Raw genomic sequence first — 27907 nt, forward strand, 5'->3', positions numbered from 1 at the left:
ATATGGTATTCTCTGCAACAGGATGGCAGGCAACGCTGCCTGACCACAATGGTCTCACAGTCCTAACAAGCCGGGATTACATCCTCATTTATGTAGATGAAGAAACAGAGGCCCAGCAAAGGAAGGTGACCTGTCCAAGACCCTAAATTATCAGACACCTGACTGCAGTCCTCCGGACTCCGCCTCCAGGGATCTCCCCAGGGTACCACAGCAACCAGGACTGGAAAGCAAACAGGCCTATCAAAAGCATCTACTCAGAGGAGTGTGGATGTGTTTCAGTAAGAAAGAAAGAAGAAAGAGTTTTTCTCTTTCCCTTTCCTGAGAAGGAAGAAGATAGAGAACAGTGAACAGCCCGAACATTCCTGGTTGGTTTTCCACTTTCTGTGCTCGGTCACTTCAATCACGCCCCACTCTTTGTGACCCCATGGACTGTAGCCATGGACTCTGTCCATGGGATTCTCCAGGCAGGAATACTGGAGGGGGTTGCCATTTCTTCCTCCAGGGGAGTCTTCCTGATCGGACCCAAGTCTCCAGTGTCTCCTGCACTGCAAGCAGATTCTCTACTGTTTGAGCCATCAAGGAAGCCCTGTTTTTTTAACTGCTCCTAACTCTGCATGTCTATATCTAAGCTTGCTTTTCTGCTTCCTAACGCTGTAGGAGCTACAGTTCATACCTATTTTTCCTTTGACTCTATGCTAAATACACCCAGTGTCTGGTGTTTATTCTTACAACACCCTTCCCTTTGTAGTTACATATCAGAAAGAAGGTCACAGAGCCAGACTCAATTATTGAATTACTGACAGCTAGTCTATGACTGTCTTTGAAACAATGCAAGAGGAAGAAATCAAGATCCTAATACCTTTGTTCCTCATCACCGGCTCCTGACTGTGAGTCCTTATCTTATATAAGCCCCGAGACTCGTCTTGAAGCAGGGGAACAGTTCTTGAGGCATTAGCCCACTGTATTCCCCTCTCCACTGGATGAGAATTAAAGCCACCTTTCTATTTCCTCTGAACTCTGTCTCTGTAATTTTTATTCTGCTTCAGTAGGCAGAGAAAGCCAAGATTTTGGCCAGCAACAGATGCATGTGTCTCAGTATGACCAAAACGACCAGAGGTGATCACAGGTATCAGGGTAAAGATTGTGGATGTAGCAAAAATGCGTGCCTACCCAGGCAACCCATGGGAATGCAGAGGGAATTGGAGGTGGGCCTTTGATTCTGGCTTCTGCAAGTAAAGTCGTTCAGTCGTGTCGGACTCTTTGCGACCCCACGGACTGTAGCCTACCAGGCTCCTCTGTCCATGGGATTTTCCAGGCAAGAGTACTGGAGTGGGTTACCATTTCCTTCTCCAGGGGATCTTCCCGATCCAGGGATCAAACTCGGGTCTCCCGCATTGCAGACAGGTGCTTTACCGTCTGAGCCACCAGGAAGCCCTTCTAAGGTGGAAACAAAGAATCTTAGGAGAAAGCTGGGGCTTTCTCCAAGAGGAGAAAGAACTTCGAAATTTGCCATAAAACCAACATCCAGAGAGGGCCTACTCTGTGGGCTCTTTCATATTTATTATTTGTTTTCATGAGCAAAGCAACCCTACAAAACAGGTGGTGTTCTTCCCATTTTACAGATGGAAACACATCTGTAAAAGCCTCAGAGAGGTCAAGTAACTTGTCCAAAGTCCCGTGGATGGTGAACCTGGGAAGACAACCTAGAACTGACTCCAAAGTCAACATAATGGTTAAATAGTTGTGAATAGAGAGGGGTCCAAGAAGTTTCTTTTTTTCATATATACACTTTTTTTTTTTTTTTTGGCAGCGCAGCGCCTGGCATGCAGGGAATCCTAGTTTTCCAACCAGGGATGGAACCTGTGCTCCCTGCAGTGAAAGCCCGAAGTCTTAACCTCTGGACAGCCAGGGAAGTTGCCATAAAGGTTTCTTAAAGAAAGTAAACCATTAGCTATGCCTTATGGGGTGGACGGGATTCCCTGGTGGCTCAGATGGTAAAAGCATCTGTTTGCAATGCAAGAGACCCAGGTTCAATCCCTGGGTCGGGAAGATCCCCTGGAGAAGGAAATGGCAACCCACTCCAGTATTCTTGCCTGGAAAATTTCCATGGATGGAGGAACCTCGTAGGCCACAGTCCATCGGGTCGCAAAGAGCCAGACACGACTGAGCGATTTCACTTCACTTCACTTCGTGGGACCTTACTACCCTGTGGCTCAGACGGTAAAGCTTCTGCCTGCAATGCAGGGAGACCCGGGTTCAATCTCTGGGTCAGGAAGATCCCCTGGAGAAGAAAATGGCAACTCACTCCAGTACTCTTGCCTGGAGAATTCCATGGACTGAGGAGCCTGGTGGGCTACAGTCCATGGAGCCGAAAAAGAGTCAGACACGACTGAGCGACTTCACTTTTCAGTTTCACTTTCATGGGGTGGACAGAATGACAGCTGGAGAAGTAAGGGTCAGGGAAGGCCATTTGGCAAAGTTCAGAGCCTTGAGCAAAGGCCATCAGATTTCTTTTTTTTTTTTTTCATCAGATTTCTTAAAGCTGGAGATCTGTAGGTTAAAGGCATTAGGAGGCAGCGGGTGAACCCCAGAGGCACTGATCGCCCTGGGGTGAGTGGCGGCCTGGGCGGAGCGGGGCTGGGCAGGGGTAGTCCTAGAAGGAGGGGGCGGGGCTAAAAAGCCCCGCCCCCGCCCGCGGACTCTGCACTGCGGGCTCGAGGCCCCGCCCCCGTCCCGCCCCCACTTGCCATCGGAACCATCCCACCAAGGGCCAACGCTGGCCCCGCCCCTCCCTTCCGGGTTCCATCCCTCACTTCCGGGCCCAGGCCCAGGCCAGCCTCCGGTTCGGCTTGGTAAAATCCGAGGGAAGCCGGTCCGTGCTGCAGTCCGTGGGGCCCGCAAAGAGTCGGACACGACAGAGCGACTGAACTAACTGAACTGAGGGAACCTGCGAGGCTTTGTTCCTCTCGATGCCATGGCCCTGCTCCATCTGTGCCATCAGAATTCTCGTCCTGAGTCAGCGCAGGCCCGGTGTCGGGCGCATCCGGGCCACGCCCCCTCGCCGGGGCCACTCCCCGATCACGCCCCTTCCCAGTTTGGCGCTCTCAGACATGCACTCTGGCTCCGCCCCTTAGGCCCCGCCCTTTAGGCCCCGCCCCGTCTGTCCTCTATCCCGAGCGGCTCCTGCGGCCCCAGCCTTCGTCTCAGCTGGGCTCCGGGAACTGCAACCATGGCCGTCACCGCTGAGGGCGCCCGCAGGAAGGAGCGCGTCCTCTGCCTGTTTGACGTGGACGGGACCCTCACGCCGGCTCGCCAGGTAGGACCCGACTCGTTCAGAAGCTCCCGTCGCGGGTGTAACGCGGACACGCAGATGCCGAATGAGTGACTTGCAGCGGCGTGATCCCAGACAACCCGGGACCGTGCGTGGGCTGCCGCAACACCCGGCCCCTGACACCCCAGGGCTGCCCGCTGGGAATGGGCCCTCCTGATTCCCCACGTCACAGCCCCACCCCCGAGCATCCGCGCCCACGTTCTCTGCATGGGTGCGAGGGGGATGGGTCGGATTCCGGAGGGAAGAAGCTGCGAGCAGGGGCCTAATCCCCTCCCCAGCCAGGTCTGCCTCGGGACACCCCCCCCCTCCCCCCCGCCCCCGTCTCCCTAGCCTTGGTTCCCACCCCCAGTTCAGCCCTAGGTCACACCAGTAGCCCAGAGCTGGCGTCTGAACCTTGGGTTTCCATACAGGGCAGCGCACCTAAGCGTTAAGAGTCCCGATCGTGGGCGCAAGGGGGGGTCTCGGAGCCATCCCTTTGCAAAATCAGGCTGGCCTGCATTTAGCTTCTCAAGCCCCTTCCCTTTCTCTCCTACCTCCATTCTCCTCCTCTTCCAAGGAGGGAGGGCTCTGTACCATTCAGGTTGAGTTTGGGGGCTTCTTCCTTCAGGAGGTGAGGGGTCGGGGGCTGGTCTGGTCTCCCTGGGGATGTTGTGGTACAGGATGGGTGGGAGTGCGGTTTTCTTTCTAAAAGCATCTCTCCGGGTTGATGCTCCAACCTCTGCTCCACACCTAGTTTTTCTCCCTTTGGATCTAACTCAAGATGAGACCCCCCCCCCCCACCCCCACTCCAGCTGGGTGCATGGATAAACAGGCCTCTTTCTTGCCCTCCAGTCTGGGTCCACCAGGACCTATTGAGGGATCTCCTAGAGCAGGAGCCACTAGGTCTGGGTGGCAAGGCAGGGGCTTATAGGAACCCTGGTCTTAGCATCCCCTCCCCTGAATGAGGGCCCTGGGGGCACAGGAAGCAATCTGGCCACCTTGCCTTCCCACAGCTCCCAGGCCTAAACAAGACTAGAGTGTCAATGCTGTCCATCCACCTAGATCTGTCCACAGTACATTTTTAAGTTAATTTTTAATTGTATGCATGTTCACAAACACATTCTGTTGTAAAGAATGAAAACGTAACCGAGAAGGGTAAAGTCCCTTCTGACTAGTCAGGACTGTGGCCCAGCCCCATCCCCAAAGTCGTGAGTTTGTGTGTGTGTGTGTGTGTTTGTTTTTAGCAACTGGTATCATACTGTGTGTGCCCTTCTGCAATTTGCTTTTTTTTAAAAAAATAGTCGATATCATAATTTTTTTAAATAATTAATTTGGCTGCACCAGGTCTTAGTTGCGGCACATGGAATCTTCGATCTTCACTGCAGCATACAGAATCTGGTTCCCTGAACCCGGAATCAAACCTGGGCCGCCTGCATTGGGAGCTCGGTGTCTTACCCCCTGGACCACCAGGGAAGTTCCTGCAACTTGCTTTTAACTATTAACAGCGTGTTTTGGCACTCTCTCACGTTGGAAACACAATCGTGCCTTATTCTGTGCAAGCACAGTATAGAATTTCAGAGCAGCTGTGTGCCATTCTCCAATTGATTAGGTTATTTGCAGTTTTTCACTGTTATAAACCATCCCAGTGAACATACACACCTGGGCAATTCTGGGTGACAGAGTCCTGGCATGTAAAGTTTTACTAGATCTTGCCAGATTACCCTCCAAGTGGCTATACCAATTTACACTCTGACCAGCAACATCTGAGTGCGTTTCTCCTATGTCCATCCTAGATAGTGTCAGCTTTGAGTAACAAGGACTGAAACTTACTAGTTTACGTTTCCTTGGAGGGACATTTTTTCAAGTGATTAGTCGCTAGTTGTTTTTGTTTTGTTTTATTTATTCATTTTTTTATTTTCACTGTGCTGGGTCTTCCTTTCTGTGAGTGAGGGCTTTCTCTGGTTGCAGAGAGCGGGGGCTACTCTTCCTTGCAGGTGCTTGGGCTTCTCATCACGGGGCCTTCTCTTGTTGTGAACACACGCCCTCGGGCTTCAGTAGTTGCAGATCCCTGGCCTTAGAGCACAGGCTCAGTAGTTTTGGCTCACTGGCTTAGTTGCTCCACGGAATATAGGATATTCCCGGACCAGGGAACGAACCTCCGTCCCCTACATTGACAGGCAGATCCTCTGCCCCTGAGCCACCAGGGAAGCCCCAGTTGCTAGTTGTTTTTCCAAGCACTGTCTCATTTAATCCTCAACAGTGACCCTCTCCAGGTTCTACTGTGATCCCCATTTTATAGATGGGACAACTAAGGCAAAGGCAAAGCCATTTGCTCAGGTCATCCTGATATTGAGGAACTTGAACCAGAGTTTGAACCCAAGCGCTTCTAATTTGGCGATCTGGGTTCTGAACCCTGACTGGCCCCAGATCTGGGTGGAACATGGGCTCCCAGGACTCTGAGCCCTGAGTGAGGGCTGGGTGGAGGGCCCAGACGTGCCAATGAAACCTGTGCTTCCCTGCCCCCTGCAGAAAATTGACCCAGAGGTGGCTGCCTTCCTGCAAAAGTTGCGAAGTAGGGTACAAATCGGTGTGGTGGGCGGCTCTGACTACTCGAAAATTGCCGAGCAGCTGGGAGAGGGGGATGAAGGTAAGAGGAGAGGCCAGAACCAATTCCACAGTTGGGTGGGGGTGGAGGGTGTGGGGAGCTTGGGATACCCCTGGAGCAATGCGCCTTCAAAGACCCGGTCCTGCTTCTATGCGGCAAAGGAAGCAGAGTGAACAGGCAGGTGTTTGCTCCGGGGATTTAACAAACATTTGCTGAACACCTACTGTGTGCCAGGCCTCCCTGGTGGCTCAGAAGATGAAGAATCTGCCCGCAATGTGGGAGACCTGGGTTCAATCCCTGGGTCAGGAAGATCCCCTGGGGAAAGGAATGGTATTCTTGCCTGGAGAATTCCATGGACAGAGGATCCTGGTAGGCATGCGATCCATGGGGTCGCAAAAAGTCGGACACAACTGAGTGACGAACACCTCAACACTTATTATATGCCAGGCACTGTGCTGACTTTGGAGAAACAGCAGGGAACAAAGCAGACAGAATCCAGCCCTTACATAGTTTCCTTTCTCAGTTCTCCCTGCTGAGTTTTTATTTCCTCATCTTTAAAATGGGCCTAATCAATAACAGCTACCACAGGTTGAAAATGACCTTGTATTAACTTCCTTTCATTTAATCCTCACGACTATGCTTTAGGGTGGGTATGATTATCTCATTTAACAGAGGAGGATTCTAAAGTCATCCTGGCAGTTCTGTGGACCTAGAGACCTCCTCGACTTTTCCCCAAGGGTGAAAGTGTTAGTTGCTCAGTCATGTCCGACTCTTTATGACCCCACGGACTGTAGCCCGCCTGGCTCCTCTGTCTGTGGAATTCTCTAGGCGAGCATACTGGAGTAGGTTGCCATTTCCTTCTTCATGGCGTCTTCCCGACCCAGGTATTGAACCTGAGTCTGCTGCCTTGCAGGTGAATTCTTTACCATCTGAGCCATCAGGGAAGCCCCCTTTCCCCAACCCCTTGTCTATTTTATCAGCAAGTCCAAAAATGTCTCCCCGTGTCCAGGTCTCCTGTATCCACGTCTCTGTCACCCCACCATCGTCCAGGTGCTCTCCCCCTTACCTGGCCCCGCAGCAGCCTCCTAACTGTGGTTCAGCCACTTCTTGGTGGCAGTCAGAGTCAAAAACTGACCCCGTGCAGCCAGCCTCGATGGCACAGTGATGGAAGTTGTAAAACAAAAGTTCCTGTGCCAAGGGCCTATGGGAACGCAGGGCAGAAATGATGTCCTCTGCCAGGAAGTCCTGGGGGACTTCCAGAGGAGGGAACTGGATCTTGGAGAAGTGAAGGGGGAGGGCATCCCAGGCAGAAGGAGCTGCAGGAGGGAAGGCCCAGGGGTGTGCTGGGCTTGTGTGCATGTTTGGAAAAAAACCAAGTTGCAAAGGCGAGGAGGCTGGAAAAGCAGGTTGGGGATAGGACAAGCGTGCTTTGAATGCCAAACCAAGGAGTGTGGGTTTCACCTCTCTCCTTGGCTCTGGGTATCTGGTCTCACACTCTCGCTTTCCCCCTGGCCTCTACGTGGACCTGAAGTTATCGAGAAGTTTGATTATGTGTTTGCTGAGAACGGGACGGTGCAGTATAAGCATGGACGGCTGCTCTCCAAGCAGGTCAGTCCCCCTGCCTCTCCCCCTGGGTCTTGGGACACTTTTCCAAAGTGGAACAGTCCCTGGGTGCCTTCTATCCTGGGGGGAGGGGCCCCGTGCCCACCATACTCAGAGCCCTGTGTCCCTTGCCCAGACCATCCAGAACCACCTGGGGGAAGAGCTCCTGCAGGACTTGATCAACTTCTGCCTCCGCTACATGGCCCTCCTTAGACTGCCCAAGAAGCGGTGAGAGCCCGCCCCTCCTGGGCACTCCCCCAGCGGGAGGGTGGTAGGCACAGGGTCTCGCAGATGGGCCCTGACTTGTCCAGGGGTGGATGCATGTCCCCCGTGAAGTCCCAGTGGGAATGGATTTGAACTCAGGGTCCTTCTCCTTCTCTCTGGCTCCCCCTCCCCGCCCCTCCACCCGCCCCCTCGCCCCCAGTGGGACCTTCATCGAGTTCCGGAACGGCATGCTGAACATCTCGCCCATCGGCCGGAGTTGCACCCTGGAGGAGCGAATCGAGTTCTCCGAACTGGACAAGGTGCCACCACCCACTGTCAGCCTTAGTCTCTAGGACCTCAGTCACTCGACCTCTCTGAGCCTTTATTTTCTCTCCCGTGAAAAGGATCGGTGGTGGCAGGCTGTTCTGATTCGACCGGTACCCTTTTGGACACCTGCTCTGTGCCACTGTTGTTGGCACTTCTGTGTCTTCCTAGCACTGCTGGCTCGGTGACCGCCCTTGGCGACCAGCACCACCAGCTACTCACCTGAGGCAACACCTGGGGCATCTCTTCCACCTTCCCACCTCCATAGAGACCAACAGTAATTCCTGGGGTTTCAACCTCCCGAGTTGGTCTCAAAAAAATCCCTTCACCCCTGTGTGTGTGCCTCTGCCCCCTGCCTATCTGTTCTCCAGCAGCGCCGCTGAGAACCTTCTGAAGCACATCTGGCTGCTCTGCTTAACAGTCCTTCCATGGGCCCGCTGGCTAACCTCCCGTGGTCTCTGGAGCCCTGAGGGGTCTGCCTGGCTCAGACACCTTCTCCCTGTGCGTCTGTCTCTGGAACACACCAAGATCCCTGTCACCTTTGGGTGCACTGCCCCCGCTGACCTTGACTTGGATTTTGCTCATCACTCCCTGCCCTCAGCTCTCAGGGATGGGGGCTGTCCCCCAGGCCTTTTCATATCAGCCCATCTCTGACCTTCCCACTGGCTGCCCTTTTTCAACTATATTTATTGGCTGCCTCGGGTCTTACTCGCAACATGTGGGATCTAGTTCCCTGACCGGGGGTGGCACCCACGTCCCCTGCATTGCAAGGTGCATTGTCAGCCACTGGATCGCCAGGGAAGTGCCCTGACCTGCCCTTCTGCTCTCCGCTTTGCTGTCTCTGCCGCAGCCATGTCCTCCCTGCTAATTCTAGAGACAGCAGACTATCTCCTACTTCCGGGCTGTGTCTTCTCACCTCCATCACATCTGCTCGAGTGTCACCTCTGTGTCACCTTCCCTAAGCATGACACTTAACCCAGCACCCCCTTGTACTTCCTCCTCTTCAAAGTTTTCCTTCTTCCCAAGCAGCCTTCACCACCCACTAATCCAGTGAATCACCTATTTTTAAATCTTGATTATCTGTCTCCTTCACTAAAGCTGTAAGCTCCTTAAGGGCTAGGATTCCTGTGGCTGTTGGCTGCTAGATCCATGGGCCCAGCATATGCCTGACAAAAGTGCTCGAGACATACTTTTTGAATGAAATAGATGATGTTATCCCCATTTTATGAATGAAGAAATTGAGGCTCAGAGAGAGGAAGTGACTTGCCCAAGGTTATGTAGGGAATGAGTTGCAGCCTAAAGATTTGAACTTGGGCTTCTGGTCGCTTCCTTCTGATGGTTCCCAGAGACTGGGTGGGACTTGGTGACAACTCCCAGCTTATCCAGCTCATCCCCATTTCTGCCCTGGGCCCCAAGGCCCACAGGCAGTGCCTGCGGGCATGGAGACTTCCTTGTTGGAGTGGGTGATTGACCTCTGGCCAAGAACCTCCTCCCACACACATATTGAGAGGTGGCCCTTTCTCGGGCCACCCAGGTTTCCCATCCCAGCTCCACGTCCTACTCGCCCAGCAACCTGGAAAAGTGGCTTCTCTGCTGCATGCCTCTGTTTTCTCACCTATAAAGTGGGGATGATCACAGTTCCCATCTCATGAGATGGAACACACTGACTCTTCCCACAGCCCCCAGGGTCTTCTCTTGTATTTTGGGTCTGGTTCTGCCCTCTTCTGATACTGGAGAGGGACATGAGCCTTCTGATCTGTGTGCCCTTCACCAACACAGATCTAATACTAATGTTTTACCTTCCTTCAGCCCCTCAGACCCTGAGGACAGGTAGTCTGCCTCCTTAGCTGAGGACATTGAGGCCAGAGAGCACGTGAGCCAGCCTGAGGACACAGTGCTGGTCTCTGCCAAGGCTGGACTTGGCACGTGGAGCTGTCCAGTGGCCAGCCTGGTTCTCTGGAGACAGACAGTGCAGCTGCCCTGGACCATTTATTCTGGGCTTGGGGCACCCTTAGCTCTAACACTGGAGCCACAGAGTGGCCTCTGATAGGGGCTGGCCTCCCTGGGAAGCCAAGGCTTTCTGGGAAGGTTATACCCTCATCTCTGCTCCCATGAGAGGCCGTCAGGGTTCATTCAGTACACCTCTTATCCTTAAGCCCAGGAAATCGACTCAGAGTCACAGCCAGGAGGCACAGCAGCTGGGCCTGGGACCTGGCAGCCTGCCTTTGTGTCTCATGTGCTCCCTGAACCACATTTTCAGGCTCCAAACCACTGGCTGCCGCCTGCCTGTCCCCCCTTTCTAGTCCCACCCATCATTGACTGCCTACAGTGCAGACCTGGGCACCTTAACCCCCATGCTCTGAAATCCTCAGCAGCTCTTGGTTCCCTGGGATGTGTCCAAGCTCCCTAGCCTGGCTTCCAGGCCCTTTGTGAGCTGATCATCCTGCCGAGCTCTCGAGGTGGCCAGATGGGGACTGCCCGCCTCGGTGCCTTGGCCACAGCGAGCCTATCGTCCGCTCCCACGGCCATGGCCCCCATCAGCTCAGCAGCTAAGGTGCTCCCCTCCAGGCCCACTGTGGCTGTTCCCCTCTGTAGCCCCAGCAAGGCCAGGCTGGGGAATCCCTGGGCTGGTGAGTGAATGTCCCCTTCTTGGTGGTCGTAGATATGCTGCAGACTTCCAAGGTCCCGCCCAGAGTGGTAGGGGCCGGGGACTCCTGGGCACCACTGTGTCCCCTGGGGCCGGGAGCACGTGGGAGGTGCTCAGTGAAGGCACATTGCTGCGTGGTGGGTGCTGTGATCGTCCCCGCCTCCTGCTGACTTCTTTGCCCGCTGCCACTTCCCACATGGCTAAGTTGGTAAAGAATCTGCCTACAGTGCGGGAGACCTTGGTTCGATCCCTGGGTCAGGAAGATCCCCTGGAGAAGGGAATGGCAACCCACTCCAGTATTCTTGCCTGGAGGATCCCATGGACAGAGGAACCTGGAGGGCTACAGCCCATGGGGTCACAAAGAGTCGGACACGACTTAGCATCTAAACCACCAGTGCCACTTACTCACAGGTCTCTGCATGCTCTTGGCTCTTCACACTCTGAGCCATGGCTGGGCTGGGCAGAGCTGACAGGGCTGAGCTCCGCCCTGAGGTGGACACTGTGACTCAGGACTCAGACTGTCCCATCCCCTCAGCCTTCCTCCTTGTCTCTGCTCCAAGACCTCCTTCAGGATATCCTGCCTGAATTCCACTAGCACACCTGGCCCTGAATTTATTTTCAGGACTTCTGGCCCTGCCGCTGAGGCTGGGTGACCCTGAACAAGGCATCGGCCCTCTCTGAGCCTCAGTTTCCTCATCTGTAAAGTGGGGGTCATGACCTCCACCTGGCAGACTCAGTGAGCTCACAGGCACTGTCTGCCCAGCCCAGGGCCCAGCACACACGGCCCCCTGAGCCTCACTCTGCTCCCTCCTCTTCTACAGAAGGAGAAGATCCGGGAGAAGTTCGTGGAAGCCCTGAAAACCGAGTTTGCCGGCAAAGGACTGAGATTCTCTCGTGGTACGTCCACCCCATGGAGGCCCTGAGAGGTCTGCCACACAAGCCCACCCCAGGGCCTCACTGCCAAGGCCAGGCTGCACCCCGAGCAGCTTCAGAAACCCTTCCCAGTCCCCCGGGTGCAGCAAGGGCAGGCTGAGCCCACACAGGCAGGGACCCCAGCCCCCAAAGCTTCCCCTAAACCCAGGGAACCCTCACCGCCACCTCCCCCTACAGTCCATTCCCTACAGTGGCCAGAGGGAGCCTTATGGACATACAGCCCCTGTCACACCCCTGCTTAGAGCCCTTCCAAGGCTCCTTTTGTCTCCTAATGAAACCCGCCCCCTGCACCCCAGGCCCTGCACGCCCCTTCTCTGCCCTGAGGATTGTATGGCTCCCGGGCAGCTGTCACTCTGGCTGAGGTCTCAGCTCGGTGTCACCTTCTTGGAGAGCTGTCCCCAGACCACACCAGCTGGGGGAGCTTCCCTACCCCTCCACCCCCGGCCCCTGCCATTAACTTACACGAGCTGAGAGGTGGTCTGGTCACTTCCCACCCCTCCTCCCACCTGGATTGTAACCCTGTGAGGATCCTGAGCCTGTCCATGCCCTGCGCCTGGTGCTCAGTAGGCACTTAGGCGTTGTTGAAATGAATGAACGAATGAATGAAGGGCCTTGCCCAAGGCCCCATGAGCCGCCTCTGCCTCTCTGCTTACCTCGTCTACCCGCCCCTCCCCCCACACCCTGCAGGAGGCATGATCAGCTTTGACGTCTTCCCTGAGGGCTGGGACAAGCGCTACTGCCTGGACAGCCTGGACCAGGACTGCTTCGACACCATCCATTTCTTTGGGAACGAGACTGGCCCTGTAAGTGTGCCTCAGGCTCGGCCCAGGTCCTCCTACCTGCCCAGATCAGGGCCAGGACATGGGGATGATGGGACAGACCTCTTGGAAAACTCCCAGAAAGTAGTCGGTGTTCAGCAGCCCCATTATACAGATTGGAAGGCTGGGACCCAGAGCTGGTCGGACACTTGCCCCACGTCACACAGCAAGTCAGGGCCGATGTAGTGAAGAAGGTGGGCCTCCCGGCAGTTCTGAGGAGGGCCGGAGGAGCAGCTGGGTAGGAGCCAGTATGGGGAGGGGACCCCAGGCCAGGGTGGGCGTTGGGCCCCAAACCTGGGAACCTCCTCCAAGCACCACGTGTGTACACCTGCCTTCACTGCCCTTCCTCCACGTGCAGGGCGGGAACGACTTTGAGATCTACACCGACCCCCGGACGGTCGGCCACAGCGTGGTGTCACCGCAGGACACGGTACAACGATGCCGCGAGCTCTTTTTCCCAGAGACAGCCCATGAGGCATGACCAGGGCCCACACCTGCCCCTCAGGACTTCCAGGGAGCTCTGCCCACGCCTGAGAGAGCCCCTGGCCCTGGCGTTGGGGGGTGCCGAGGCGCCTCCTCTGGCCCAGGACCCCTGCCTCGTGTTACCTACTGAAGGCCCAGCTCTGTGGGCCCAGGGTCTGTGTGGATGGCCACCCGCAGCTGGTCACCTCCTGGTGGGCCTGGCTTCCGTCCTCCAGCCTGATCCGATGGCCCTGGCTGCAGCTGCTGCCCGGATTCTTGGCAGAATAGGTTTCTGTCTACGCGGGACGAGTGTGTGAGTGTTGGTACGAGATAGAGCCTGCCCTGCCTGCCTGCCTGCCCTCCGTGGGGTGCAGAGCAGTGGGGACCGTGCACATTCGTGAGAACTTTATCTCATGGACATTAAACCCTGTGGAGCGCGATATGAAGTCCGAGTGGCTAATTGGCCCAGTCACAGACACTGTTCCGGCCTCCCACTTGGCAGATGAGAATGACGCATGTGGCAGGGACTTGGCCCAGGTCACATAGGAGGTGCGATGCAGTCCAGGAGGGTGGGCCACTGAACCCCAAACAAGAGCTGTTTGGGGTGTCCTCCCCCAGCCCCTACCCCTGGGACCCAGACAGACAGGCAGCTCTGGGCCAGGCTGAGTCACAGTTGAGGGTTTATTGCCAGTGTCAGGAAGGATGGGGGATCCAGGAGGCTGGTGGGGGTCTCGGGAGGTCTGACTGGACACTGTGGGGCCACGAGTGGGGCGGCCCAGGGCTGCCGCTACCACAGTCTGCCTCCTGGTTGGTGCCTAAGAGGGGGGGCCTACCCCTGGTGGGGGTGGGGGTGTCTTGGGGGTTCCCAGGAGTTAACCTGCACCAGTAAACCTTCCGCAGAGGAAGCCAGGGAGCCTTATTCCTCAGGGGAAAGGCTTCAGGCCTTGCTTGAGTAGGCCCAGCTCAAGCTGGGGCCATTCTGAGTTTTAGGGGGCTGGCCAGTGCTTCCTAACAGCTCTGGTCTTCCAGCCTCAGGACAGGGGTGGGGTACACATAGCTACAGGGCCGGGATCCTCCTAGACAGTCGCTGACTCCCCATCGTGGGCATTTGGGCCCCTCTTTTACTCAGACTGGATCTCCTAAGGGTGATTCCCTGGCAAGCCCTCCCTTGAACCCTGTTTTTTCCCCCATCAGGTGATGTGTTCTCTGGAAGGGAGTGTGATGGTGGTGGTGGTGGTGGGGGCCCGCTACCCAAGAGTGCACACAAACACGTCCTGGTCAAAGGGGAGGGGGCTACCACACATTCAAGGGATGGACAAGATGGGGACCACACCTCGGCCACTGGCCTGTTGGGGGCCAGCGGGAGCCTCTACCCCATGGCTTTGGGAACAGGGTCCGGCAAGGGGCCTGCAGGGCTGGTGGTCTCCCGGGCTGAGGACTGTTCTGGCGGGTCCCCCTGCCCGGCCCTGCCTGAGGGGTGTGTGTGTGTCCACCGCTGGGCCCTTGCAGCCGTGAGGGGTGGGCACAGGCCGAGCATCAGTGGGGTTTGTGAGTCAGGGCAAGGGGGTGGCTCTGTCCAGGCTAGGGGAGCTCTGCCCCCAGCCCACTGCAGACCCTTAACTCCAAGGAGGGCGGAGGCGGCGAGGCTCAATGCGGCCCAGGGTAGTGGACATGGCCTCAGTTTGGGGTTCACAGCCATCGCCAGGCTGCGGAGGAAGGGCTGGCCAGGAGCTCCCCAAGCTGCCTCCTGCCTCTCCAGTGTGCTGGGGGGAGAGGAGGAAGGAGCCGAGGCTGGGCCTTGGCAGTGGGGGAGGGGGGCTGTCTGCCTCCAGGTTTCACCCTTTTCCCCTGCAAGAGGCCAGAGGGCTCCCCCAAAGCACTCACTGGCCTGGCTTCTGGGGTGGGGGGGGGATCCAGGTCCCAAGCGGAGACCCCAGCCCAGAGGGGGAGGTGTGAGTGGCACAGGCAGGGTCTGCCCCCCCGACCCACCCTGCCGGCCAGGCCTGAGGCAGAGGTGAGGGGAGCAAGCTGGTAGGGCAGGGCCCACCGATGCCCTGCGTCCCAGCCCCAGGCCTGACGCCGGCCCTCAGAGGCTCGGTGGACCCTGGGACGGGTGTTAGGAGGTCAAGAGGGTCCTGTGCGTATGTGGCGGGGAGGGGAGGGAGGAGAGCGCAGATAAGCAGAGAAGGCAGGTCTGGTGGCTTCCGCCTCGGTCCAGCTCACACGAGGGTCACGGGGTGGACGGAGGCCCACACTCATGTCCACAAGCACAGACAGACAGATGTTCACACCGAGGCCACCCGGGGGACTGGCTCAGCCGGCGCAGGGGGCGCAGGGCTGGCTGCGGCCCGTCTACCCTGTGTGGCTCTCCCCCTCCCCCGGCAGCTGGCACGGGGGCCCCCCAGCCTAGGAGCCCACGACCTGGCCGGACCACGTCTCGTGGGGAGTGTGTGGGGCCAGCTGGGTGAGCACCACCTCCACGGCTTGGAACTTCTGGTTCTTGGGCGGGATCGGGCACACCTTGTAGGTCACCTCGTCGCCTTCCACCGGCACGTACTCCCCCTCGATGCTGGTGGCGGGGAGAGGGGTGTCAGCCCAGGAGAGGCCCCCTCCCTGGACAGCTCCTGTGGTCTGGCCTGAGGGCAGCCTCACCCTGGGCCTCGCTAGGCCGGGGAGCCAGAGCCAGACTCGTAAGAGAGAAATCAACACCGCCCCTCATGATGCTATAACGCAGGGGTCCCCAACCTCTGGGATCTAATGCTGATGATCTGAGGTGGAGCTGATACAATAATAGAAGCGAAATACACAATAAACGCAATGTGCTTGAATCATCCCGGCACTATCCCTGCCTGGTCCATGGAAAAATTGTCTTCCATGAAACCAGTCCCTGGTTTCAGAAAGGTTGGGGACCGCTGCTATCACGTGAAGAGTGTGAAAGGACTCAGGGAGGTTCCCCAAGGCTCAGGGCTCAGGGACTCCACAGGCCACGCCTGGCATGAGGGTTGGGGTCCAGACCAAGACCACCCCGCCTCTCCTAGCCTCCCTCCAGGCTGAAAGGCCCAGGGGCTGGCCCAGCCCTCTCAACCCCCCTGGTGTGGGAACAGGATCCAGGACTCAGGCGGTGGGTCCCAGGGTTTCTGGGGTTGCCCCCTCACCACCTGGCCCCAGCCCTCCTCCACCCCTGCCCCTGGAGGCACTAGGAGCGGAAAAAGCTGCCAGGACCGCAGACTTCAGCCAGTGAGGGCAGAGGCCTAGGGAGGCATTTTGGAGGCCCTCCTGGGACCCTGTAGCAGGGCCCAGCTGAGAGCGGGGAGCTGGGAGGGACTCACTCAGACACGTGCACAAAGATGTCCTCCGACCCGTTCTCGGGGGTGATGAAGCCGTGGCCCTGTGAGCGTGAGAACTGCTTACAGACGCCTTTGAACACCGGGCCAGCCGAGGCACGGGCTGTCCTAAAGATAGGGTAGGAGGATTGGAAATGTGGCCTGAGCACCCCGCCCCCTGCTTCCCTGGACCCCCACAGCCCTCCTGCACCCTGCCTGCAGAGCCTGCCTAGAAAACCCTCCCTGGCGCAGAAACCACCCACAGTGGGACTAGTTCAGTCCTCTCATCATCCCACTGGACAATAAGGAGACAGGCCCAGAGAGGGAAACTGGTTCTCCCAGGTGGCCCAGCAAGTGGGTCGCCTGACTGCCAGCCAGTTCCCCTCTCTGTACACGGAACCCTCTCCAGCTGAGGCTGGTCTGGCTTATGCGGATTCCTGTTGTAAGACTTCTGAGTGAAGAATGTGCAGCCTAGGCTTGAATACCTCCCAGAACAGGGAGCTCAGTCTCTCCCGAAGCAGCAGTCTCCATCCCGTTCGCTCATTTGTCATTCACCCCTTCATGCATCATTTATTAAGCCTCTGCTCTGTGCCTGGCCTTGGTGTGGACACAGGGGACAATCAGCCCCTCCCATCAGACCCCTCCTTTGGCCAAACCAAACCAGCCTCCGTGTGGCCCCCACAAGTGAAAGTGTTGGTCACCAATTATGCCCGACTATGTGACCCCACGGACAGTAGCCCACCAGGCTCCTCTGTCCCTGGAATTCTCCAGGTAAGAATACTGGAGTGGGTAGCCATTCCCTTCTCCAGGGGATCTTCCCACCCCAGGGATCAAATCCTGGTCTCCCACACTGCAGGCAGATTCTTTACTGTTCGAGACACCAGAGAAGCCCAGGTTGCTCGCACAAACCCCCTCTTCAATTAGAGTCCCCTCAGAGACCTAATTCTGAAGGCCCAGGGCTGGTCTCTGTCCAGCCTGCCCACCTCTCTCCAGAGGTCAGCCACGTGCCACGGCTCTTGCCCAGGCTGTTTCATCCAGCGGGAGCACCCAGCTTCCCTCCTTCCCTGATACATCTTCCAAAGCCAGCTAGGACATCTTCCCCGAAGCCCGACGCTGGGTCCTCACCCCCAACCCTGCCAGCTGTCGCGAACAGTGGACAAACTCCCCCTGGATTATAAGCAGCTTGTGGACTGAGGCGTTGCCTTATTTATCCCTGGATCCCCCGGGGAAGGAGCTCCATACAGCTTTGTAGACTGAATGAACGAATGCTCGTAGTTACTAGAAGCTCCTTACACAACTCCCCTGTCCTCAGGTGAGGACAGTAGGGGATGGCGGAGGATGAGGCTGGACAGCCCCAGTTGAAGCCCTGTCCTGGGAAAGATCAGCGGAGCCTGGGCAAGGGGCAGGTACTCACGCTGAATACGTCCTGGTCCGTTTGGTGGGCAGGGGACTGGGCAGATCCCGAGATGAGACACTGCCTCGCTCCCAGACCCTGCTGCCCTCCCGGTGGAAGGGGAAGGTGGGCCAGACGGGGGACTTGGGGGAGTGCAGCGGGGGCACGGCCGCGGGCGGCGGAGGCTCTGAAGTCATGGCGGGGCCAGCGGGAGAGCCGGGCGGGCTCCCAGGAGCAGAGGCCGGCGAAGGGCTTGGGCGTCCTGGCGGGCAGGGCCCGGCCTGGCCCTGCTCGGCGGCCTCACCAGCCACAGGCTCCGTCTGGAAGGGGGGAGAGAGAGGTACGGGTGAGTGTGGTCCAGGGTGGGCAGCTTCTGGACACATGTCTGGAGGGCTGGGCCTGCCTGCTGCTCCCGACTGTGAGTTCTGGCCACTCACAGCGCCCCCCTGACACAGGGTCCTCACCAGAAAGACCTAGCAAGGGTCTCAGAACCTTGCTGCGGGGGAACTCATGTGTTGAAATTTGAAGCCCTCAGCGTGAGGGTATTTGGAGATGGGGGTGTTTGGGAGGTGGCTGGGTTTAGATGAGGTAGGGAAGGGACTTCCCTGGTGGTCTAGTAGCTAAGACTCCTCGCTCCCAATGCAGGAGGCCCGAGTTTGGTCCTCGGTCAGGGAAATAGATCCCACGTGCCGCAATTAAGAGTTCGCGTGCCACAACTAAAGATTCCCAGGTGCTGCAACTAAGACCCGGTGCAGCCGAATAAATAAAAAGGTATTTACATGAGGTCAGGAGGGTGGGGCCCCCGTTATGGGATCGGTGTCCTTGGAGAGACCCTTCCGTCCTTCTCACCCCTCTCCAAGAGCTTGCCTCCTGTCCGCTTGCCTTGTGAGGACACAGCCAGCAGGGGGCGTGCGTGCGTGCTGAGTCGCTTCATTACTATTCCACTCTTGCGGCCCCCATGGACTGTAGCCCGCCAGGCTCCTCTGTCCATGGGATTCTCCACGCAAGAGTACTGAAGTGGGTTGTCAGTCATTTCCCCCTCCAGGGGATCTTCCTGACCCAGGGATCGAACCTGCATCTCCTGTGTCTCCCGCATTGGCAGGCGGGTTCTGTACTGCTGAGCCACCTGGGAAGCCCTCGCAGGGGGTGGTCTACAAGTTAGGAAGAGAACACTCCCCAGAACCAGACCATGCTGCCACACGGACCTCGGACCTCTAGTCTCCCGAACCAGAAGAACTAAATGTCTCCATGGAGCCCCCCGTCTGTGGTGTTTTGTTAATGGTGGGCCAAGTTGACAAACTAACCACAAAGTCCTTCCAGCTTGAAGTTCAGTTCTTCAACAAGGGGACCTAGGAGGTGGGATGGGTAAAGTGGCCGATGACCTGGAACACAGTTTGGCACAATTGCCAGCAGCTTCTAATCTACAGACCTGCGTCTGAATCTCAGCTTTGTCACCTGTAACCTGGTGACCTCAAGCAAGCCACTCAATAGTTTCAACATGGCAGGGGGGCGGGGGTGTGGGCTCCTCTAACTATTGGCTGTGCAGCCTTGGTCAACACTTACAGCCTTTGACTTGGTTTCCTGTTCTGTAAAATGGGAAGAGTGTTGGTTCTTACTTCATAGAGAGGTCACTGTGAGGATTAGATGACATTCTATGTGCTTAGAACAGGACTGGGGCATGGTGAGCTCTTTGTAATGGTGGCGATTTTTCCTTAACCCCAGTTTCTTCCTCTCAAAAAGGAAGTTGAGAATGCTTACCATGCAAAGTGACTATGGCTTCAATGGTTTAGTGTGTGTGTGACGGCATCTGACATCTTGTAGACACCCAATAAATTGCTATTATCAATGCTAATCAATAGAAGTTCCCCTGACAACAGCTCAGTGCCTGGATAAACTTTAAAAAAAAAAAATTCATCCTTTTTTTTTTTTTTGGCTGCATGCAGGATCTCTCGTTGGGTGCGCAGGCTTAGTTGCCCTGCAGCGCGTGGGATTTTAGTTGCCAGACCAGGGACCAAACCTGCATCCCTTGCATTGGAAGGCTGATTCTTAACCACTCGACCACCAGGGAAGTCCCTTGTCCTATATTTTTCTCTGCGGAGGAAGAGAATGTAGTTCCCCCATCCATGCACCCACCCACCCTCTGGGTCCCCTTGGATGGGAAACTCTTGGGCTCCAAGAGATGCTAGATTATTTGTTGAGCCTGGAGCAGGTGGTCTGCCACATCGGGGCCAGCAGGATGCCTGGACCAGGAGAGCTCCAGTTTTGCTGCGTGTTAGATGCTGTCTTGGGTAGCACTTCCACCAGCCTCAGCCTCCTCTTGAGAGTCTCCTGGACTGCAAGATCAGTTAATCCTAAAGGAATATTCATATTCTGAATATTCATCAGAAGGACTGATGCTGAAGCTGAACTCCAATACTTTGGCCACCTGATGTGAAGAGCCATCTCATTGGAAAAGAACCTGATGTTGGAAAACATTGAGGGCAAGGGGAGAAGGGGATGACAGAGGATGCGATGGTTGGATGGCATTACCAACTCAATGGATGTGAGTTTGAGCAAACTCCGGGAGATGGTGAAGGACAGGGAAGTCTGGTGTGCTGCAGTCCACCGGGTGGCAAAGAGCAGGACATGACTGAATGACTGAACATCAACAGCTTCCTCACCTGTACAGTGGAGCTGAGAACCCTGCCTCACTCCCTCATGGGCTATGGTGAGGCTTGACTAAGCAGGGATATAAAGAGTTGCCCATGGCCCATGACATATCAGAGTGAGGGTCACAGGTTCTCCACCTCCTCACCCCCATTCCTTCATTCCCCCCACCACCCTGGGACCAGAGGTGAATCTCTGAGCTAAGTCTATTTCTGACCTCCATCTCTGCCCTGCCCCCTGCAAACCCATAGTTTCCAGGGAAGAGTGTAAGACGCCTTCAGACTCCAGAGCCCTGCATGGACTGGAATAGCTGAGGAGTCACCTCCACTCAACTCCCGTCGTTGGAGCAGGTCTCCTGGCCACTGTTCAATGTCCTACAGTAGGTGGGACTTTTCTGGGTCAAGGTGATGAGCTGGCTCTGCCGTCCCTGGGGGTGGAGATGCTGTGTCCCTCCCCCTCAGCAGGCCCCCAACACATCCCATCCAGCCAGGAGAGCTGCTGGGGGCAGGGGGCGGGGGACTGGGGGGCAGGCAGAGGGTCAGAATTGCCCCTCAGGGTCCCTCACGCTGAGGTGCGGTTTTTCTCTCTGAGCCCACTTGAGGAGGCAGGCAGGGGCCAGGTTTGGCATTTTTATCCTCATTTAGTTAACTAATTGAATTAATTAAATCAACCCTTAATATTCATTGAAAGGACTGATGCTGAAGCTAAAGCTCCAATACTTTGGCCACCTGATGCGAAGAGCCATCTCATTGGAAAAGACCCTGATATTGGAAAAGATTGAAGGCAAGAGGAGAAGGGGATGACAGAGGATGAGATGGTTGGATGGCATTACCAACTTGTTGGACGTGAGTTTGAGCAAGCTCCGGGAGATGGTGATGGACAGGGGAGCCTGGCATCCTATAGTCTGTGGGGTTGCAAAGAGTCTGACACGATTGAGCAACTGAACAACAACAAACTAATTGATTAACTTTTAAAAGCCAGGTATTGAACCTGCCCCCTTGGCAGTGAAAGAACAGAGTCCTAACCACTGGACCTCCAGGGAATTCACTTGTCCCCATTTTAGAGTGAGGAAAACTGAAGCTTCAAGAAGAAAAGCTATCACACAAAACCTGGCACATGAACGTCCACAGCAGCATTATTCATAAAAGCCCCAAAGTGGAAAGAACCCAAAGGCCTATCCCCAAATAAACAGATGAACATGTGGTTTATGTCTATATGTGGTTCACCATGAAATAGAACATGATTCAGCCATAAAGAGAAATGAAGTTTTGATAGAGCTATATGACAGCTGGACTTGAAACCTTGAACCTTGAAGTCATGCTGCTAGGTGGAAAATGCCAGTCACAAAAGATGGCATATTACCTGATTCCATGTATGTGAAATGTTCAGAAGTGGCAAACCCATGGAGATGGGAAGATTAGTGGTTCTAGGGGTTGGGAAGGGCAAAGGAAAACAAGGAGTGACATCTAATGGGTACAGAGTTTCTTTTTGGGGGTGAAGAAAATGTCCTCAAGTTGACTATAGTGATGTTGCATAGCTCTGTAAATACACTAAAAGCCACTGACTTGTCCATCATAAACAGATAAATTATATAGTGTGGGAATGATACCTCAATAATGCTATTAGGGAAGACAGGCAGCAAAGCTACCCAGGATGACAGCAGAAAAGCAGGAGATGCCCTGGGGCTCACTCCTGCGTGCCCCCTACCCTACCTAGGTGAGGGTAGCAGGTGGCAGGGAGAGAAACTCAGCCTCCCTTTCTCCAGGAAGCAAGGCGGTCCTGGGCTGCCCACTGCACAGTTTTCCCAGGCCTGGTATTGTGCTTGGCAGTGACAGCCTGTGCTGGGAGGTCGTGGGGGGTGGAGGGGAGGGAAGGAGGTGGGGGAGGGGCTGAGGCGGTCCACAGTGGTTGCCAGGGAGATGCAGCTGAGCTGGGCCCTGCTCCGGCCAGCCAGGCCTCCAGACCCAAGACTGAATGAGCCTGGCTGTCAGGTTCCATGCGATGTGGGCAGTGGGGAGGGGTAAGGGGCACTATCCAAGGTAGGGGTGGAGGGCAGCCTCCTCCTTTCCCTCCTGCAGTGGGCCAGGCAGCAGAGGAGAAGCGGAAGGGGTCAGAATAACAGCAGTGACAGAACATGTATCCCCTCCAGCTCCCCATCCATCTCCCCACCCACCCAGTGGGGAGAAGGTGGGGAGTTGGACTTCAGGAAGGAGTTGGGGCTGGGATCTTCCCTCTCTCCTTCCTCTGCTGGAAAATGAGGATTACAAGAGCCCCTTCTCCAGGGGCATCAGTGAGGATGACATGGGATGGAGTGTGGGAAGCAGTGAGTAGGTGCTAGATGAGAGGGTGCTTCTCCCAGGCAGGGTAGCTAAGGGGGAAGAGGGAGTGGGTGGAAGGAGAGACCCTGGAGCAAAACCCACCCTTTATTCTCACCTCTCCTGTTTCCCCAAGGACTCGCCCACCCACTAGGTCCCTGCCCTGATCCTCATAGTTTCTCCTTTCATTTAGTTCCTGCGTCAGTACTTTAAGGCTGTTGCCTTAAACCCTTGCCTTATGACCCCATTTTGCAGGTGAGAAAACTGAGGCTCAGGGAGGCTGTCACTCACTCAGGGCCACACAGCAATTAATGTCTGAGCCAAAGCTTGAACCAGGGCAATCTGACTCTGGAGCCATGGAGTGGGGAGTCAGGGGTCCTGGGTTCAGTCCTTGTATTGCTACTGACATGCTGTGTGACCTTGGACAGAGACTTTGCCTCTCTGGTCCGTGCCAGAGCCCTGGACCTGAAGAAGCTGCCCAGTGCAGGGTAGCCTGGGAAGCTAGAGAGAGCCAAACAAGGGGATGCAGAGCAAGCCTCCAGCTCAGAGTCTTTCTCCAGAATATTGCTGCAGAAGGGGGCAAGGGAAGACAGGGCTTTGATCATCTGAATGCTATATACAGTCTTTACAAAAAAGTCCTTTTTAAGTCTTTATTGAACTTGTTACAATACTGCTTCTGTTTTATGTTTTGATTTTGTGGCCACCATTCATATGGGATTTTAGCTCAGTGACCAGGAATAGAACAGCACCCCCTGCAGTGGAAGGTGAAGTCTTAACCACTGGACTGCCAGGGAAACCCAGAGAGTCTTTACAGAAATTAGTTTCCATTTTTAAATCTCCCAGTTGCCGAAAGGTTGAAATTACAATTGTGTCCATTTTACAAATGCGGAAGCTGAAGCTCAGAGAAGTTAAGTGACTTGCCCAAGGTCACACAGCAGGTAAGTGACAGAGGCCAGATTTGTCTGAAAGCAAATGGTGTCTTCCTCTGAGGATAAGTTCCCAGAAGAATTTTCCCTGAGAAAGTAAAGGGGAAATAAATTCTGAGAGCAGAGAAATAGATGTGTTTGTAGAACATTTGGTTTAACTCAAACAGAGCTAGAGCCTGACCCCCAAGGGATTTGGTGGGCCTGCCTGGGGGCATCTCTGGCCTGGAATAATACCCTTCAGAACTAGCAGCTGGAGGGCAAGAGGACAGCCTGAGTCCCAGATGACCCAGGATTGACTCCTGGCTCTAGAGTGTCCTAGCTGGGTGACCCTCCCTTAAAAAAAAATATTTATTTATTTAGATATTTGGCTGTGCCAGATCTTAGTTGTGGTATGTGGGATCTTTAGTTGCAACATGTGGGATCTAGTTCCCTGACCAGGGGTCGAACCCCAAGCCCCCTGCATTGGGAGCTTGGAGTTTTAGCCCCTGGACAATCAGGGAAGTCTTGACACTCCCTCTTTGAGACTCAGTCTGGTGGTGGTTTAGTCACTAAGTCATGTCCGACTCTTGTGACTCCATGGACTGTAACCTGCCAAGCTCCTCTGTCCGTGGAATTCTCCAGGCAAGAATACTGGAGTAGGTTGCCATTTCCTTCTCCAGAGACTCAGTCTACCCATCTGTCAAATAGGGTGAATCATAGACCCTGTCCAGGTTACGAGAGGAACTGAGGAGCTGTCAGTGGTCCCCCTGAGAGTGTTTTGGTTCTGACCCTGCCAGCCAATCTTCTCTTCATTTCCCTGCATGAAGATCAAGCCCCAGAGATTCCGCAGACAAAAGGCCAGGGGAGGTAAAAATAAAACATCAGAGCTATTCAGAGATAACCCTAGGCAAGGTCCTGATACAGCGTCATGGGGCTGTGAATGGTGATTCAGCCACATCAGCAGGTGACCATCAGCCTGGCTTTGGGGCTCTTCCAATTATCAGCTCCCCCAAAAGAACTGGGCAGGAGATGCTGCCCAGTGAGTCTTCTGCTGACCCTGTGAATCCCTTTCCTTTTGGGCAAGTCAGGGAAACGAAGCTGGCTCAACCATCCGGTGCTGTGTGACCTAGGGCAAGCACATGCCCTTCTCTGGGCCTCAATTTTCTCCTTGGCTACATGAATCATCATTGATCCATATGACGCATGAGGGTCACTCCACCTCTCCTCTGAGGTTGTCAGAAACACACGCGTAACTGAGTGTGATTGCCAGGCACTGGGACAACAAACAGGAGGAGAGACAGCCCTGCCTTGAGAGAGCCCGGGGCCGGGGGGGACAGACAGACAAGGGACCCAGGGTGGTTGGTCACGACAAGATCATAGCCACCATCAATGGATTAGTAACCATGTGCCAAGAGGTGTGGCAAGCCCTTTGCCCCCTTTCCTCATTTATCCCTCACAACAAACCTACTAGGTAATTATAATTATAACCCCATTCTTCAGAGGAGTAAGCTGCGGCCCAGAGAGGTGAAGCGTCTTATTAGGGTCACATAGCCAGTTGGGGCCCGCACTTTAGCACCCTAGAGATGTTTGGGGGGGCGGGACAGAGGCCTTAGGCAGGAGGGAGGGAGGGAGGACCCGCGGGTCCCTGCAAGCTCCCGCCGCCCCTGCAGAAGGACGAACGGGGCTTGGGGTTCTATTTCTGGCTTTGTGCTGACTCAGACCGTGACCTTGGGTGAGTCACTTGCCAACTACAGCAAGCTTAAAAACAACTCCCTCCATAAAAGCATCCCAGCCCAAGCCCCCACTGAGAAGGAACGGACAGGGGGAGGCGTGGGTCCGATGACTTAGAAAGGGGGCAGGACAGGGAACACAGGGTGATGCTGGAAGGGCTTTCTGGACTTTGAGGTCTTACCCAGGATGGGCCTGAGGAGGGTGAGGAAACAGCGTCAGGACCACCAGCAGAAGCTGGCTCTTCCCTAGCACCCCTGCCCTCCCCCAGCCTCTCAGACACTCCTTAAAATACATCAGTGCAAAAGCTGCTGGAACAGCTGGAGGTGACCTAATTAAACCTGGTTCTTTCCTTCTCCCACAGCGTGTGTGTATGTGTGTGTGCGCGACTTGGGTCAGGGGGGCACTGCCCCAGCAAATACTTGCGCTTAATTGAGACCCTATAACTCTCCTCCTTGTCATGTCCCCAGGCTGCCCTGGAGGGCTCCTATGATTAAGGCCTTTGGGCTTCGTGGGTGTTAGTGAGGGTATGGATGCTAGGATGGGCACCACGAGAGAGCCCTACTCACATCCCAGCTCCGCTGGGCTGTGTGACCCTGGGCAAGTTGCTTTCCCACCCTGAGCCCTCCTTGGAAAGAGAAATGGACTGGTCAAAGTCACACTTAAGAGTGGCTAAGCTTGAACTCAAATCAACATGACCCATGAGATTTCCAGCATGCCAGGCCAACTCATCCTGGAGGCCATCATTTTGCTGGCGTGGGGCAGGGGGGAAGAGCCACCCCATTGCTTCTTGTCTCCTATCTTAATGGTCTGCGTGGACAAAGGTCCGGATTGCCCCGAGCCCTCCTCTTCCCACCAGGCTTTAGGTCCTGGGTGCGCTAGTTGTGACCAGTGGACCGATCAGCTCAGCCAGGCCCTGAGCGCCCTCTGCTGGTGCCACTCCTGGGGACTTGCCTCCAGACTAGCCTGCGGGTTTCCCTCCCTCACCAGCCTGCAGTGTGGGACCCCTGAGTTCCTCCTAGGGAGGCTCCCTTCACGGCCAGTGGACTTCCACGACCACTGTCCATCCCCTCTCTCCAGGCCTGAGAGAAACCTCTGTGGCCAAGACTGTCCTCTGGCCTCTCCTAGGCCCCTGTGAGCTGGTTCCTACTTACACCTGTCTTTTCTTTTTGTTTTGTTTTTTTTTTGGAGGAGGGTCAAACAGACCCAGAGGGGCGGGGCAAATATGGGAAATAGATGTTTTTGGAAAAGGCTTCAAGGAAATGCTGGGGGGAGGAGATATCCAGAATTTGGAGGACTCAGAGGCTTCTGAGATAGAGTCAGGTTTGCAGGACTGGCTCCCCATCCCCCAGGGGGCTGCAGACAGTCCCCTTCCCAGGGAGAGGCCTCCCTGGAGCCCATCCAGGCGGGCATGCTGCCAGGCTCTCAGAAAGGTGGCCCACCCTCCACCCGGGTGCACTTCCTCCTCCCCTCCCCCAGCCCCAGCGGATGCAGCAGTTCACACTCGGTATTTATTATTGTTCTCGCTCCCTGTGTCCCCCTCCCCTCTCCCTGGGAAGAGTCTGGCAGGCTGGCAGATTGGCAGGAACCTGCTGTCTCCCTTGTGGGTGCCAGCATCACCCCCTTATCTCCGCCCGGACTCCTTGTGCCAGGGTCAGGCCACTCGGGGACTTGGCACTACTATCCAAGGCTGCCTGAGTCCCTGAATCTCACGGTAGGGGACCCAGCAGACCCTGGCTGATCACCCCTGCCCTCCAGGGGCTTCACCCTGGCAAGGGTGGAGGTCAGCGCGAGACCAGCCGACCTGGGAGAGGAGCGGCCTTGGGAGAAGCAAAAGCTCCTGGTGGGGGTGGCTCCAAGGCCAAGGGGGAAATAATAGCGTGGAGCCACCTCTCCAAGCCAATTAGTCCAATTATCCCCAACACATCGCGGAAGAAATAGTCAGGATGAGACAGCTGCTCCAGGTCCAACTGTCTGCCTGCCTCCCACCCCGGACGGCCCCTCCCCGGCCCCAGCCCCAAATGCCAGGGGGAACGATCCATGTCTCTCCCTGCTGAGCTCTGCTTTCAGCGTCTGGTAGGAACCCAATTATTCTCCAGTCATTTCTCTCCCCCCCCCCGATTCCCAGACAGGAGGCTGCGGCTGCGGCTTGGCAGGTGTCTGCTGTTCTCTGCCTCTTGAGCCAGACACAAGTCCCAGACACACACACACACACACACACAGACGCCCTTTCACAGGGAACCACGCAGCCTCAGCTTCCCTTGGGGGCCAGGCAGAGCGAGGAAGGGGGGTGGGATGGCCGGGTGGGCTCTTCCACGCTCACACACGCCTGCCTCTCCTCTGTAAAGTGGACTGGGCTGGGCCAGCCCCAGGGGAGGGGACCCACCTTCCCAGAGCGCCCCCTCATCGCACCTCCCTCTGCCCCCCATCGTTAAAGCCAGTTTCCAGGGCTGGAGCGCCCAAGGCCCCAGGGTCTAGCCCCTTACCTCTCCCTGGCGGCCGAGGTCCCACACAGCCTCCTGCAGCCGTTCAGACTCGGCCTCTCTCCGGCGTGCTTGGAGCTGATGTGCAGGGATGGGTCTGAGAGATGTGCTGTGTGTCTGACTCTGTGTGTGTGTGTGTGTGTGTGTGTGTGTGTGTGTGTGTGTGTGAGCATGCGGCACCTCAGGCCCCTCACTCACTCACACACGCC

At 55.9% G+C, this 27907-nt stretch overlaps 2 protein-coding genes across 2 annotated transcripts; one reads left to right on the forward strand and one right to left on the reverse strand.

Moving 5' to 3' along the window:
* Positions 1–2819: 2819 nt before the first annotated feature.
* PMM1 (phosphomannomutase 1) lies at positions 2820–13345 on the forward strand. The gene is made up of 8 exons (XM_061124437.1): positions 2820–3316; positions 5840–5957; positions 7447–7523; positions 7654–7745; positions 7942–8041; positions 11514–11589; positions 12313–12428; positions 12802–13345. The coding sequence occupies exons 1-8, from the start codon at positions 3230–3232 to the stop codon at positions 12922–12924; spliced, it is 789 nt and encodes a 262-aa protein (XP_060980420.1). The 5' UTR covers positions 2820–3229; the 3' UTR covers positions 12925–13345.
* A 21-nt stretch (positions 13346–13366) lies between these two features.
* Positions 13367–27868, reverse strand: CSDC2 (cold shock domain containing C2). The gene is made up of 4 exons (XM_061124439.1): positions 27702–27868; positions 17643–17941; positions 16235–16357; positions 13367–15474 (listed from the first exon to the last, which is right to left on the reverse strand). Exons 2-4 carry the CDS (start codon positions 17816–17818, stop codon positions 15312–15314), a joined length of 462 nt encoding a protein of 153 aa, XP_060980422.1. The 5' UTR covers positions 17819–17941; positions 27702–27868; the 3' UTR covers positions 13367–15311.
* Between the last annotated feature and the right edge of the window lie 39 nt (positions 27869–27907).

Source organism: Dama dama, chromosome 22 (assembly GCF_033118175.1).
Source record: "Dama dama isolate Ldn47 chromosome 22, ASM3311817v1, whole genome shotgun sequence".
NCBI lineage: Eukaryota > Metazoa > Chordata > Mammalia > Artiodactyla > Cervidae > Dama > Dama dama.